General features: G+C 39.7%; 1 protein-coding gene across 1 annotated transcript in view; it reads left to right on the top strand.

The window, feature by feature from the left end:
* RB1 (RB transcriptional corepressor 1) overlaps positions 1–12,195 on the top strand; it is a 72,794-nt gene that overhangs the window by 58,211 nt on the left and 2,388 nt on the right. Inside the window, exons 18-26 of the mRNA XM_068182160.1 lie at positions 5,724–5,842; positions 6,237–6,382; positions 7,038–7,183; positions 7,732–7,836; positions 8,862–8,975; positions 9,060–9,226; positions 10,751–10,781; positions 11,104–11,249; positions 11,507–11,556. Coding sequence (XP_068038261.1) covers positions 5,724–5,842; positions 6,237–6,382; positions 7,038–7,183; positions 7,732–7,836; positions 8,862–8,975; positions 9,060–9,226; positions 10,751–10,781; positions 11,104–11,249; positions 11,507–11,556 — 1,024 coding nt within the window. The remainder of the gene's footprint in view (positions 1–5,723; positions 5,843–6,236; positions 6,383–7,037; positions 7,184–7,731; positions 7,837–8,861; positions 8,976–9,059; positions 9,227–10,750; positions 10,782–11,103; positions 11,250–11,506; positions 11,557–12,195) is intronic.

Below are 12,195 nucleotides of genomic sequence, written 5' to 3'. Positions count from 1 at the left end.
ATTCAGTTGTCTTTGAGACCTTTGTCTCTTGCCTAAGAATCTTGAGATAGGTCCAAGAATTAGTCATACTGAAGCCTGGCTGCCCTGGGAGCTAGATAATAAACTTGCTAATTACTTCAGATACAGATTGTTTCTGCAGCAGCACTGCCAGTGCAGAACACAGATCCCTCTGGAAGATGCTCGTGCTCTGGAAGATGTTTTTGGGGAAAAAAATGTGTAGCAAGTGAGCCTAAAATTATATTTTCTTGGGTAATGTTCAGCAAAAAAAAAAACAAGGGCTGCTGTATTTTGTCGTGCTTTGTGTACCTGCACGTGCACTTGTGTGAGTTGAGCAGAAAAGCTGCTGAAGGAAGTGGTGCAAAAGCTGCAAACCGTGTAGTAGCAGCCTGCCCAGGCTCATCTTGAGCAGTGTAAACAAAACAGTCGTATAAAAGCATAGTTCTGCTTGTAGACTGTCTTTCAAAATTCCTTTCAAAGTGATTTTTAAAATGTTAGTCTCACAGGCTTGGCAAACAGGAGCAGTCCTAATGACCAGGGTTTCTTTTTTCCCCTTCAGTATTCAGCTGGTGATTGGTTGCAGAGCCACAAACCGGTAACTGGGTCAGAAGTTCCCTCTTTGCCAGGCATTATCACTGGTTTGTGTAATACTTTTGAACATAACCAATAGTTTTAGTCACTATGTTGACAGAAGGTCTATCATCTTTATGTTGTTAAAAAGAGTTTCCACAGAATTCCTTCTGCATTGCTAGGAGGGGTATTTTCATGATGCTCTTGTACTGCTCTTGTAGAGTGAGGTGCGTCCCATGGACCTTTGCTAAGATACGCTCTAAATCATAGAGAATTGGATAATTGGTGTTCATTTGGTGCAGAGTCATTGCAGGAGTGGAGGGGCTGAAAAGTATGGTATTGATTATTCTGAAATAATGTCTGACTTCTAACAAGATTTTCTAGGTTTTTCCAGAGACTTCTGAGGAAGAGTAGATTATTGCAAAGCTCTAAGGAGAATGGATTTGCAACGTCATTTAAAGCAATGAAGTGCAAGATGTATATTCAGACTGTGGCAGTCTGGCTTTCCTTCTCTGGAGAGATTTGAACTCCTTTATTACTAGATAAAAGGAGATCCTCACAAAGCTGGATGACTCTTAAATGCTCAAGATGAGTGGGATAGGAATAGGACTTGTATTAAACATACACACACTGTAAGGAGTTAAAAGCAGATCTGCCAGTATTCTTAAATGAATTAAACTATTAACACTGTAGTTTTAAATGTTTTTCTTTATAAATTTTGTAAAAACAAGCCCCAGTATGAACATAATTTATATAACACAACTCTTGTGTGAAATTAGGACACAATCCTTAATTTTGTTAATTTTTTTCATGATCAATACTATTTCAGTTTAGACTGTGAAGTCTACTTTGTTTTAGCAGGTCTGAATTATTTCAGAATTCTGATAACTAATTGTCACATGTAACTTCTGAAGACATGGTTGCAAGCAAAAGCCAACTTTCTGGGCATGCAGTTCTCCCTTGGGAAAGAGGGTTGGAAATAGCTTGTGCTGATCCAGTCCTTCCACTTCCATTCCAAAACTGTCAGTTCTAAACTGGCTCTGTTTTGCCTTGCAAAATCACTGCCATCTTTTATGACATTATGAAGAACATGTCTTAACATCATGTGTTATATTGACTGGTTTAATAATTTGAAAACAAGCAAAAGAAAAAAAGAAAGCCCAAGGCAAAAAGAACCCCAGTACCCGAGGGACCTTGGCATTGAGATATATACATAGTTAAGTGCTAAACACTGCATTAAAATTTAATGTGAACAGATAATTAAAACCTGAAAACATATTAGGAAATTATTGCCAAGAACAAAACATAAAGCATATAGAAAGCAAAGACAAACGCAGATTTTTTTTTATTAGTGGACTACTAATGGCACCGTTTAGAGTAAAACTACTCAGGGCTTTTCCTCTGTGGTCAGTGGATACACGCAAACCCCAGGGTGGCTCTTCCCCATATATAAGGATTTAGGGTTTTTAAAATATTTTCATGGAAACCAAAGTCCAGTTAAACGTGTAGTTGGGATAGAGCCAGTACAAAGATTGGCAAGCAGGGAAGCACCTGTGTGTCCTGTAGTTTAACTGTAGCCAAATAAAGAGTAGCAAATAAGAAATTCTGCTTGTTTTTTCCATAAAAGGAGCTTTCAGATGGGGAAAAATCACTGCAGATGCTTGTGATGGAGGTGTTGCTGCAGGGAAGCATCCTGCAAATCCACTCTTAACAAAGCCCAACTTAATTCACAGAGTTTAGCCTTGGAGAGTTAGTTAGCTCTGGGTATTTTGAGAGGAAACCGAGTCAAATTTCAGCCTTATTCTTCATTCTGGTGCCAGTGGCCTTTTGACTCTGATAAACTTTAAGTCTTCATTTCTTGCTTTCTCACTTTTTGCACTAATAAAATGGGGTTTCTGTAGCCATCACAGGGAACTCTCCTATGAAAATCAAGACTTTGTTTAATTACTGAAATTTATTCTATGGCTGCATCTAGTAACATTAATCACTTAATGAGCATTAAATTAAAGTAAAAATTGCAATCTCCTTTTATGTTAAAGGAATGTATTGGAGGTGACCAGTTCACCTTAAGTGCTGCTTAAAAGCTTTAAAAAGCAATATGAAGTTTGTTAAAGATAGCATGAATAACATCGCTTTAGAAAGGAGTTCCTGATAAACGTTCCTGTCCGATTAAGCTGGATCCGAGGGTTAAAGTTCTTTTGTGATTATTACTTAGAGGACTGGTAATTGCCTGGTAAATGATGTTGTATTTCTCTCAATTGATTCTTGAATACCAAATTGCGGGACTGAAGCTGAAGTTTGCCCTTATAAGCTTGGAAACGCCCTGCAAGCTGCAGAATGCACTTCGAATTCACGGAATGGGAGCGTTTTTCGTGCAGCCAGTAGAGGTGACAAGGCTGTGGTTTGCCCAGGGACGTACATTGAGTGCGGCTTTCTCACACCCTGCCACTGCAGGTGCTGGCAGCTCTGCACTGCTGGGACCAGCTGGGTTGCAGCACCGTCTTTGTCTTGCCACCTTTTTAACCACAGCATCAGTTAGTATTTATGGGAACCAAAAGAGCTGTATTGGACTCACTGCATCTTGCTGTTTGGACTCTATGGGTAGATGTGTCTACACAAAAATATCCTCTTCCTGAAGGTAGCCCAGCTAAATGATGGAAAGCTGCAGTCAGGTTCTGTACATTCCTGTCAGATAAAATTCCACACACTAATCAGGTTATGCAACATGTTGTTGTCAATAAATGCACAGGATCTTGTACTTTGTGTTCTGCTCTGCTCCCAGCCTTCATGGTGTGGCTGCCCTGTCTGTTCTTACTGCTTGTTCTGGCTCTGTGATTCTCTGCAGAGCAGACTTTAAATCTGGGTTTGCTTTCTCTGTTAGCTTTCTGATGGTTGACTTTTGTGGAGGTTGACTGATTGTTGAGGCTGGCAGGTAGAAGAGGAGTGGAAATGACGCAGAAGTAGGCAGATCCCTTCTGTGTGTAGCAAACTGCTGTGTCCCCATACCTTATCTAATGGAATCACATTCGGAATAATGTGAGCAAAATTGGAGCAGGAGTGAGAGAGGACATGGAACTGCTGGCCTCAAGTGCTAACTCAAGAACAGTAACTTTCACTGTCTTTCTAGACCTCTTATTCCCTTTTATCAACCCCCTTTTCTCCTTCATTAAAAACAATACTTTTCCAGTCATTAATCACTAAAATGTAATGTGAATGAAGCAGGGTCCACTCTTAGTCAAGACATCTCAGCAACGATTGCTCCGGGAAAAAAAAAATTGTATTTGTCACAGCAAAGTGAAGTGCTGGTGGGAATAATAAAAAAGGAAGAGGCCAAGTGGCCAGAAGAAAGAGAAATGGAGGTCATGTGCCTGTGTTTCCAGCAAGGGTAGCACTGAGAGACACAAGTGAGAAGTGTGTGCACTCCTAAATGGAGAAAGGAAATGAAGGGAAAAATTATGCAAACCAGCCCAAGAGCTGAACTGGTGAGACATGGAGAAACAACTATGTGGCTATGAATCAGTAACTGATGTTTTTTTCTGCTGTGGATGAAACAGCTCCAGTATTGCCAAAATCATAGTTTAAAAATTGCAGTGTGAAAAATTGTAAATCTTGTCACTCTGATCTTGTTACTCTGAATTTCTATTTAATGCACTTAAAAAAAAAGGTGTTATTTTTTTAGGAATAAGTCTAAATGAGGAATGTCTTAATGCTAGTTTTAATTCTAGTAAATGTAGACTAGTTTTACTAGGCTATTTCTTACTGCCTTAGCCAGGTGATGCTGCATGCTTTACATGCGTGCTGTGCTCCTGTTCACAGCTATAGATTTGTCATCTGTGCCAGGGCATTTTAATATTAAAAATGTGCATGTGGAAGATCAAACATACCAGGAACCATCAAACAGTGCATTGTGTACAGAGCAATGAGCTGACAGATGTTACTGCTGTCTTTTGGGAAGATCATTTGGAAAATGCTGCATTTCTGGTTTTGCTCACTTAACCGTGAGTTTTATGGATGCTGATTCCCACACCTCTCACTCTCGAGAAGACACATATTTGCTACTCAAATGTTCCTCTGTTCCATCAGGAGTTCTGATGCTGCACTGGTGAGAGGCAACATTGTAATCAAGGATGAGTCTCCTGTTTAAAGAAAATAAACAGAGGCCATCAGCCCTGTGCTTTCAGACTTATTTATAAATATGGTGTCAAAATATTTTCCCATGTATGCTTGCTGTTTCAGCACAATTCTACTCTGTGCGTGACACGCAAGCAGGCTGAGATTTTGTTTCTGCAGGACTGCTGTTTATTACTAACATCAGCAGAAGGGCTGATGTGGTTTCAGCCAGAACTTCCTCCATTCCTCTTACATTCTCTCTGCTCCTGCTCTCTCACCTCCTACCTCGAGCGCTTCATTTCAGATGTATTCCAGAGGATTTGGTTAAAGTACTGATAGTTAGCCTCAAAGCAGAATTAGGGTTTGCTTTGGGCCATGAGGGCAGAGACTTAATGTATCCAGAGTCACTAACTCTTTCCAGATATGGCTCTGGAACTTGATACTGCAGAGACTAGATAGTCCCCAGTGCAGTTAAGTGACTGTGGTTTAAATTATCAAATGTAAAATATTAGGTAGATGTTGTAGCAAAAATAGATTGACAGTAGGTACAGCAGTAACTTTCAGTCACCAATGGGCTGAGGTTTCCTTCAGCTATTTTTTGGTAGGGTTTTTTGGGTGTTAGTTGGTTTGGTTTTGGATTTGTTGGGCTGGTTGGGAGGATTTTTTGTTTGTATTGTTCTGTGTTTTTTGAAGTGTGACCTTTTGTGTGTTTTCTTGTATTGATTACTCCTCTTTTCAGAAGTGGCTTTAACAGGAAGTACTAAGGGACTCTAGAATACAGCTAATACAACTGTCTCAAATCCGCAATTAACCTATATCTAATGGACTGCTGTTGAAACAGGAAAAAAAAGCATTTGATGTATTTAATAACTCAAAGTTAAATGGCTAAAATTCATCTTGCAAAGTATGAGTGCTCTGAAGTAATTCAAAGCTTTAATCTTCTGTTGAGGTTCACATTTTGGAGGTTGGTTTTAGAGAAGGAAGAAAATTTATTGAGAGTTGTTGTCTGTTCTTAGTGTGATGCAGGATTCCTTTCATTTTTCCAGGGGTCGCCTCTGTTTGATCTTATCAAGCAGTCAAAAGAACGAGAAGGCCAAACTGATCAGCCTGAACCCACTTCTACTCCCAATATGCCTTTCCAGCATAACCACACTGCTGCAGACCTGTAAGTGAATGCCTGAGGTCTAGGGAAATGTGAAGTTGATATTACCCTTAATATTCAAATCCAGCTGTATTCTGTTTTCCTACTTCTTAGGCTTGGTACTTAAGTTTTGTTAAACCATTGTATTTGCAGATATTTATTATACATTGAAAATTAAATCAAATGTTGAAATATTTTCCCCAGCCCTATCAAATATGTAATTGTAAACTGTTACATTACTTGCCTAGGAATAGACAAGTCCCTGTATCAGGTGTTGGGGCTAACAGGTCACAATAGCAGTTTATTTCTTCTAATGGGGAAAAGGGAAGAGTTCTTGCAAGTATTATTCATATAGAATTGAATAATGAAATTTCTTCATCCTGTGATGTTAAATTCTTAATGTATGTTGAACCTCCAGCTATCTTTCTCCTGTGAAATCTCCTAAGAAGAAGGCATCTGGACCTCCTCTAAGTGCTACTTCCCCTCCAGATGCTCAACCTGCTGTGACCCCCCAAACACAGAAACCGCAGAAATCTACCTCCCTCTCTCTGTTCTACAAGAAAGGTTTGTTCCTTCTGCATGTGCTGACATTGCAGAGTTATCTCTTGCTCTTTATCCTTTTTGATTTTAGCGCTCAGCATTTCTGAAAAGTTTGTTGTGGAATCTGTAGTGAACACCAGGCAAACCTCTGGAAGGAAGGGCAAAATGGTGCCAGCAGGTGGTTCCTGTGTGCACTCTGTGAGTTAGAAGTGAAAACTTCCCTCTCCTGGCTGTAAGAATGTCCATATGGGCTCAGATGGAGGGCTCTTCTGTTGTAGCATCCTCGTCCCAGCAGTGACCATAAAGAGATGTCATGTGAAGCTGGACAACTGGGCAGATGTGGCTGGTACTTTCCCAGGCTTGATCTTTATCCCACCAGGGGGATTTCCTGAACCTTTTATGCTGTATCTGCTTAGTAACTCTCAGCAGATTCACGTTCCATGTGCTTGTTTGAATTGACATAGACATGTTTGGTGTGGCCTTCCATGTTGTCCACTGTCTCTGTGAAAACCTTTTCCATTTATTTTGAGCCTGCCTTCCACTACCTTCACTTGATGTGTGGTAGTTTTTTTTCTTGGAGACAGTGAACAGTACAATGCTGTCCCTCCTTCATTGCATTCCTTTCATTTTGTATACTCCTGTTACAACAATTTCAGTTTATTTTTCTTTGTTTCTGAAGTGTATCTACTGGCCTATCGTCGACTCCATACACTGTTCCTTCACCTTCTCTCTGAACATCCTGACCTGGAGCCCTTGATCTGGACCCTCTTCCAGCACACACTGCAAAATGAGTATGAGCTAATGAGAGACAGGCACCTGGATCAGGTAACATGGACAGAAAAGTTTTAAAAAGTTAAAAAGCCTCTTCTGAACAAAATGTTCTTTGTACATTCTTAGCCATTAACAATTGTGCTCTGAGGTTTTTAATAATGTATTGACCACTGAAAGGAGGCCTTAGTTTAGACTGAAGTCTGTCATCTCAGCTTTTTAAGCACTGGCAATTACTTGATATAGCACCTTCAAATAACATTTTGACCTTTTTTCAAAGTAATGAAGACAGACCACAGTTTCTAATAATTTCCATAAAAATATAGTGCCTTTCTTTGTGAAGACAACATGTGTGGCTGATAAATTTTTTTGTTATTCTACCCTAAAATTGCAGCATATAGTAGGAGTTTGAGAACTTACTATCAGCTCCAATTAGTCGTTTGTGACATAGAAATGGAGGTAGCATTCTGTTAGCTTAAGTTCTAGAAGGTCTTTCTAAGTTGAGCTGTCTGCTTGTTTATAGAGCACAGTCAGTAAAAGAAAGATATTTCTTAATTTCAAATGAAGAAGCTGAATTAATTTTCAGTTGTCTTGTTTTTTAATAGATCATGATGTGTTCCATGTATGGCATATGCAAAGTAAAGAATGTAGATCTTCGATTTAAAATGATAGTTTCAGCATACAAGGAGCTTTGCAACACAAATCAAGAGGTATGGAAGTTCTTAAATGTTATTCCTCCATAAAAATCTTAAAAACTAATTATTTTCCCCTGAAATCAAAATAAACTACACTTGAACATACAAAAGAAAACTTCTGCTTCACTGCATCTCCATTTTGTGGAGGAGAAAACTGACTCTAATACTAAATATCTCTTAAACATCTTGCATAAATAGTTTAGTAACTCTCCTCAGAAAACAAATTTCATTCACATATTTTGAAAAATACGTAACAGTGGTTTATGACTGTATTTGGAGTCTACATGAAAAATTTATATCTATAGCTAGTAAGATTTTCAAAAGTAACACAAGTTTCTTAACGAGTTGTCTAACTTCCTAGGAGCATTAAGGGAAGAGAAGCAGATTACTTTCTACAGAAGCTTTCAACAGAAGTACGGTTTGATAGCAAATAGAGATGTATGGCTATATATCAAACAGCTGTGTATGTATTAAAGTTACAGGCTTAATTCTAACATGAAGAAGTTCATTCCTTCACAGGAACTCCAATGTACTGAAATTTTTGCACAGCACAGTAATGAGATCAATAGAAAAACCCTCACCAGTTAATGGAACTGTAGCATCCTCTCAGTAGCAGAATTTCTCATAGTGTATCTGTGAATCTTGGCTAAACTCCAGACTTCTGTCTCCAAGCCTATAGAACTATTTTATCCCCATCAGGTCAGTAATGAGTTTTTTAGCCTTCCAAGGCATGCACAGTAGTCTAGACTTTATGACACATGTGTGTGAAAGCAAATCGTTCTTAAATTTGGAAAATGTTAGAACTGTGTTCACACCAAGGGGCTGTGCCAGTTAATGAAGTAGGTGCTTGTACTGGTGTTCAAACACATTTGGAAAAATCCCCAGCAGTTTAGAGAAGTTAAAATGGCTTACACAACTTATGTGTCTTCCTAGTTCTTACTCTAGCACAGACTTTGAGTGACTTTATGAGTTTGTCAAATGTAAAATTTTCATTACTTTTATTTTTTTAAATCCATGTATGATTTTCTCACTCTATGCAGACTTTCAAACGTGTTCTTATCCGAGAAGAACAATATGACTCCATCATAGTCTTTTACAACTTAGTGTTTATGCAAAAGCTGAAAACAAACATTTTGCAGTATGCTTCCAGCAGGGTAAGCCATTAGCTCTGTTCATTATTCAACAGGCTAGAAATATATAGGCAATAAAACCTTATGATTCTTTTATTATTTTTATAGCCTCCCACTCTGTCACCTATCCCACACATTCCTCGCAGTCCTTACCAGTTTTCCAACTCTCCTCGGCGTGTCCCTGCTGGCAATAACATCTACATCTCACCTCTGAAGAGCCCATACAAATTCTCTGATGGGTTTCAGTCACCCACAAAGATGACTCCAAGGTCTAGGTACGTTGTTGACAAGCATTTTTTTTTACTAAATTTAAGGTATTTTGGAGATTTTAGTGGAAGCAAATTGGAAAATTGCAGTCTAGGTTGTCAGTAGTCTGTGACCATAATATAATTTCTGGTTCATAGCTTTTTTCATGTATTTGGAATCTTTATTCATCATTCACCATGTTTCTGTTGTGCTCAAGGAGGTTTTCTGTTGGTTTTTTCTCTTTTTTTTCTTACCCCCCACCAAAGAGGAGTTTCCTGGCCTGGTTGCTTAAATGTTGTTGGCTTTGACCCTGCATCACACTCCTGAAAAACACAGATGAGCTTTGTCAGCTTCTTTAAAGGGGAAATACTTTTTTTGCAAGAAAATGTTTGTTTAGCTGCCTGAACAGAACATTTCAAACTGTTGGTTACTGGTTCTTAGCAGATGACGATGACAGTAAATGTACCAGTTTCCAGTGGCTTTTCAGACTAGGATCAAGTGAGTCCCACTGTACACAAAAGTTTAAATCTTACTGTATATTTTAGGTTGAAGTCCTGTATGATTTTGATTAGCAGACACCTAAAGTTAGAGATGAGAGGATGATTGTCTGGGTACCCAGCACTGAAGGGCTGTCGGGCCTCACTCCCTGATTGGGGTGGCCCGGAAAGGTGGAAAAGTCTCTCCTCCAACCCGTGCCTCCAAAGAAAGACTCAGTAGTCTTCGGTCATCCGGTCTCAAGGTAGTTTATTATATCTTATCTAAAAGATTTCTCCCTGAGCTGCTGCAGTCCGTTCAGCAGTCAGGCAAGGGCACACTCCCACGCCCAGGGGGCTGGTGCCCTCTTTTATATCATACATTACGTATTAGATGTTTACAGTTTTTCCCCAATGCCTATCACCTATATTGAACAGTGACTTTCTACTCTAAACCAATCTGTGAGTGCCAACATCACCAAGAACATGGAGGTTAGGAAGAAGAAGGAAAAAGGACAGGGCACACCCAAGTCCCTCCATCTTAGAACTTCTGACCCCCATGTACAAAACTCAGACCCCTCTGTACAAGGCCTAAAACCCCCCTGTACAGCACTCAAAAATTCTTCCCTTTGTGACTACTTCTACTATAATATCTGAACTTTTGTGATTTCTTGTTCTTCCTGCAAGGTTGGTAAATTGTTCCATGGATCAGGTTCAAAGCCACAGGGGTCTGTGGCTGCATTCCAGGGTCTCAAATGCTTCTGACCTGGGCCCGGAGCATCCAAGAGTGTCCAAGGGACATTCTGGGTTCTGACAAAGGGTCTTCTTGCTGATACAGGACAGACTATGGGGGACTCTGATTCTTTCAAGCCACAATTTCATTTCTGTCTGTGTGATTCAGTTAATTTGGTGATTGAGCATTCACTGGCTCAACACAGTAAAGCACAGTATGGATTTGCACTGCTAACGCAGGGAGGGAGAGGAAGAGACCTTGTTAATGCCTTGTGCTAACCTATGCAAATTAGTTGATGTTTCTGTCGTTGTTAAGTGTAGCTTAAACTTCTCTTCTTCCTTTGGCAGAATTTTGGTGTCCATTGGAGAATCATTTGGGGTGAGTTTTAACATCTTTTATGTCTGGTCTTAAATGCATGTAACTTTTTGAGGAACGGGATAACCTGCTCACATCTCTAGAGCAGGCCAGTGAGTGTACCCGATTTAATATAGTAATTATAGGGAAGTTCTGTAAACTCCTTTCAAATATCCAGACTTCACATTCAAAATATGTTGCATTTTATTTTAGTTGCTTTGGCACAAGGTAAGGGCTCCTAAAACTCCAGAGTTTTAGAACTCCTAATTTTTTGTGGATAATCTGGAAAATTGGAGTGTTTTCAGGATTTATTGGCAATTCTTTCTCTATTTTCTTGTCACTTCAGACTTCTGAAAAGTTTCAAAAAATAAACCAGATGTTGTGCAACAGTGAGTGCCAGCTGAAGCGCAGTGCAGAAGTAGGAGCTGCTGCCCCAAAGCCACTGAAGAGGCTGCGCTTCGATATAGAGGGGACAGACGAGGCAGATGGAAGGTGAGAGATTGATTGTCCTGGGCTCTTCAGAGATCTTGTGTATGTTGAGTTCTCAGGGCCTTCATCCTAAATTCTTCCTGATAGCCTATCTTGTGTTAATTTGTGAGCTTTAGCAGCTGTATCAAATGAGAGATGGAAGCATGAAGCTCCTCAGTTACATGATTTGATGTCAAAAAGCAACTCACTTGATTTAAAGCATAGGTTATGAAGGTAAATAGTTATTTTTATTAACTTACCCTTATGCTTTCTTTCTGTAGCAAACACCTACCCCAGGAGTCCAAGTTCCAACAAAAGCTTGCAGAAATGAGTGAGTATTACTTTTCTTATAATCTGCAGAGCACTGAGAGCTTGGGCCCACTCAGATGAAAACATTGTTCAACACCAATGTAATCTGGGTAATTAGCTTAGCTTTTGTAATTCCTGCATATAATTTTGAAAATGCAGATTACAAAATGGAAATGTATGTACACAGGAAAACTGTATGTAGGTTTTTTGTTGCTTTGCTTTTATAGGGAAATGTCTGAGACTGCTTTTTCTTCTACTGTGGGTCAGCATTTCTTTCAGATCGTATGGCATCACTTTTCTGTTTTGAAATGAAATTCAAATCTAGCTCATGAAAAGCAAAATGGCCCCAGCCCAACATCTGAGTTGTATTTTCCACTTGTGAGAAGGAGCACACTTGGTCTGGCCAGGCATTCTCACTCTCTGAGAATCTGAGCTCCACAGCTGAGCAGATTTGGCCATTAAAAACTCACATTGCTCATCAAGATAGGTGTGAGTGTGGATCCAGGCACCTCTATCTTAAGGTATGGAAAATGTTTCAGTGTTGACTTATGGCAGGGGTTAAGGAGAGCTCTGTCTCGTGTCCAGTGGTGTTGGTGTGTGCCACTGAGGGGAAAAGGCATTCCTGGGCAGGCTGTCTCTGGGATGTGGGCACTGCTCAGCC

This window comes from Anomalospiza imberbis, chromosome 2 (assembly GCF_031753505.1).
Source record: "Anomalospiza imberbis isolate Cuckoo-Finch-1a 21T00152 chromosome 2, ASM3175350v1, whole genome shotgun sequence".
In the NCBI taxonomy this organism is placed as follows: Eukaryota; Metazoa; Chordata; class Aves; order Passeriformes; family Viduidae; genus Anomalospiza; species Anomalospiza imberbis.
This window is presented reverse-complemented; position numbering and strand designations above follow the sequence as displayed.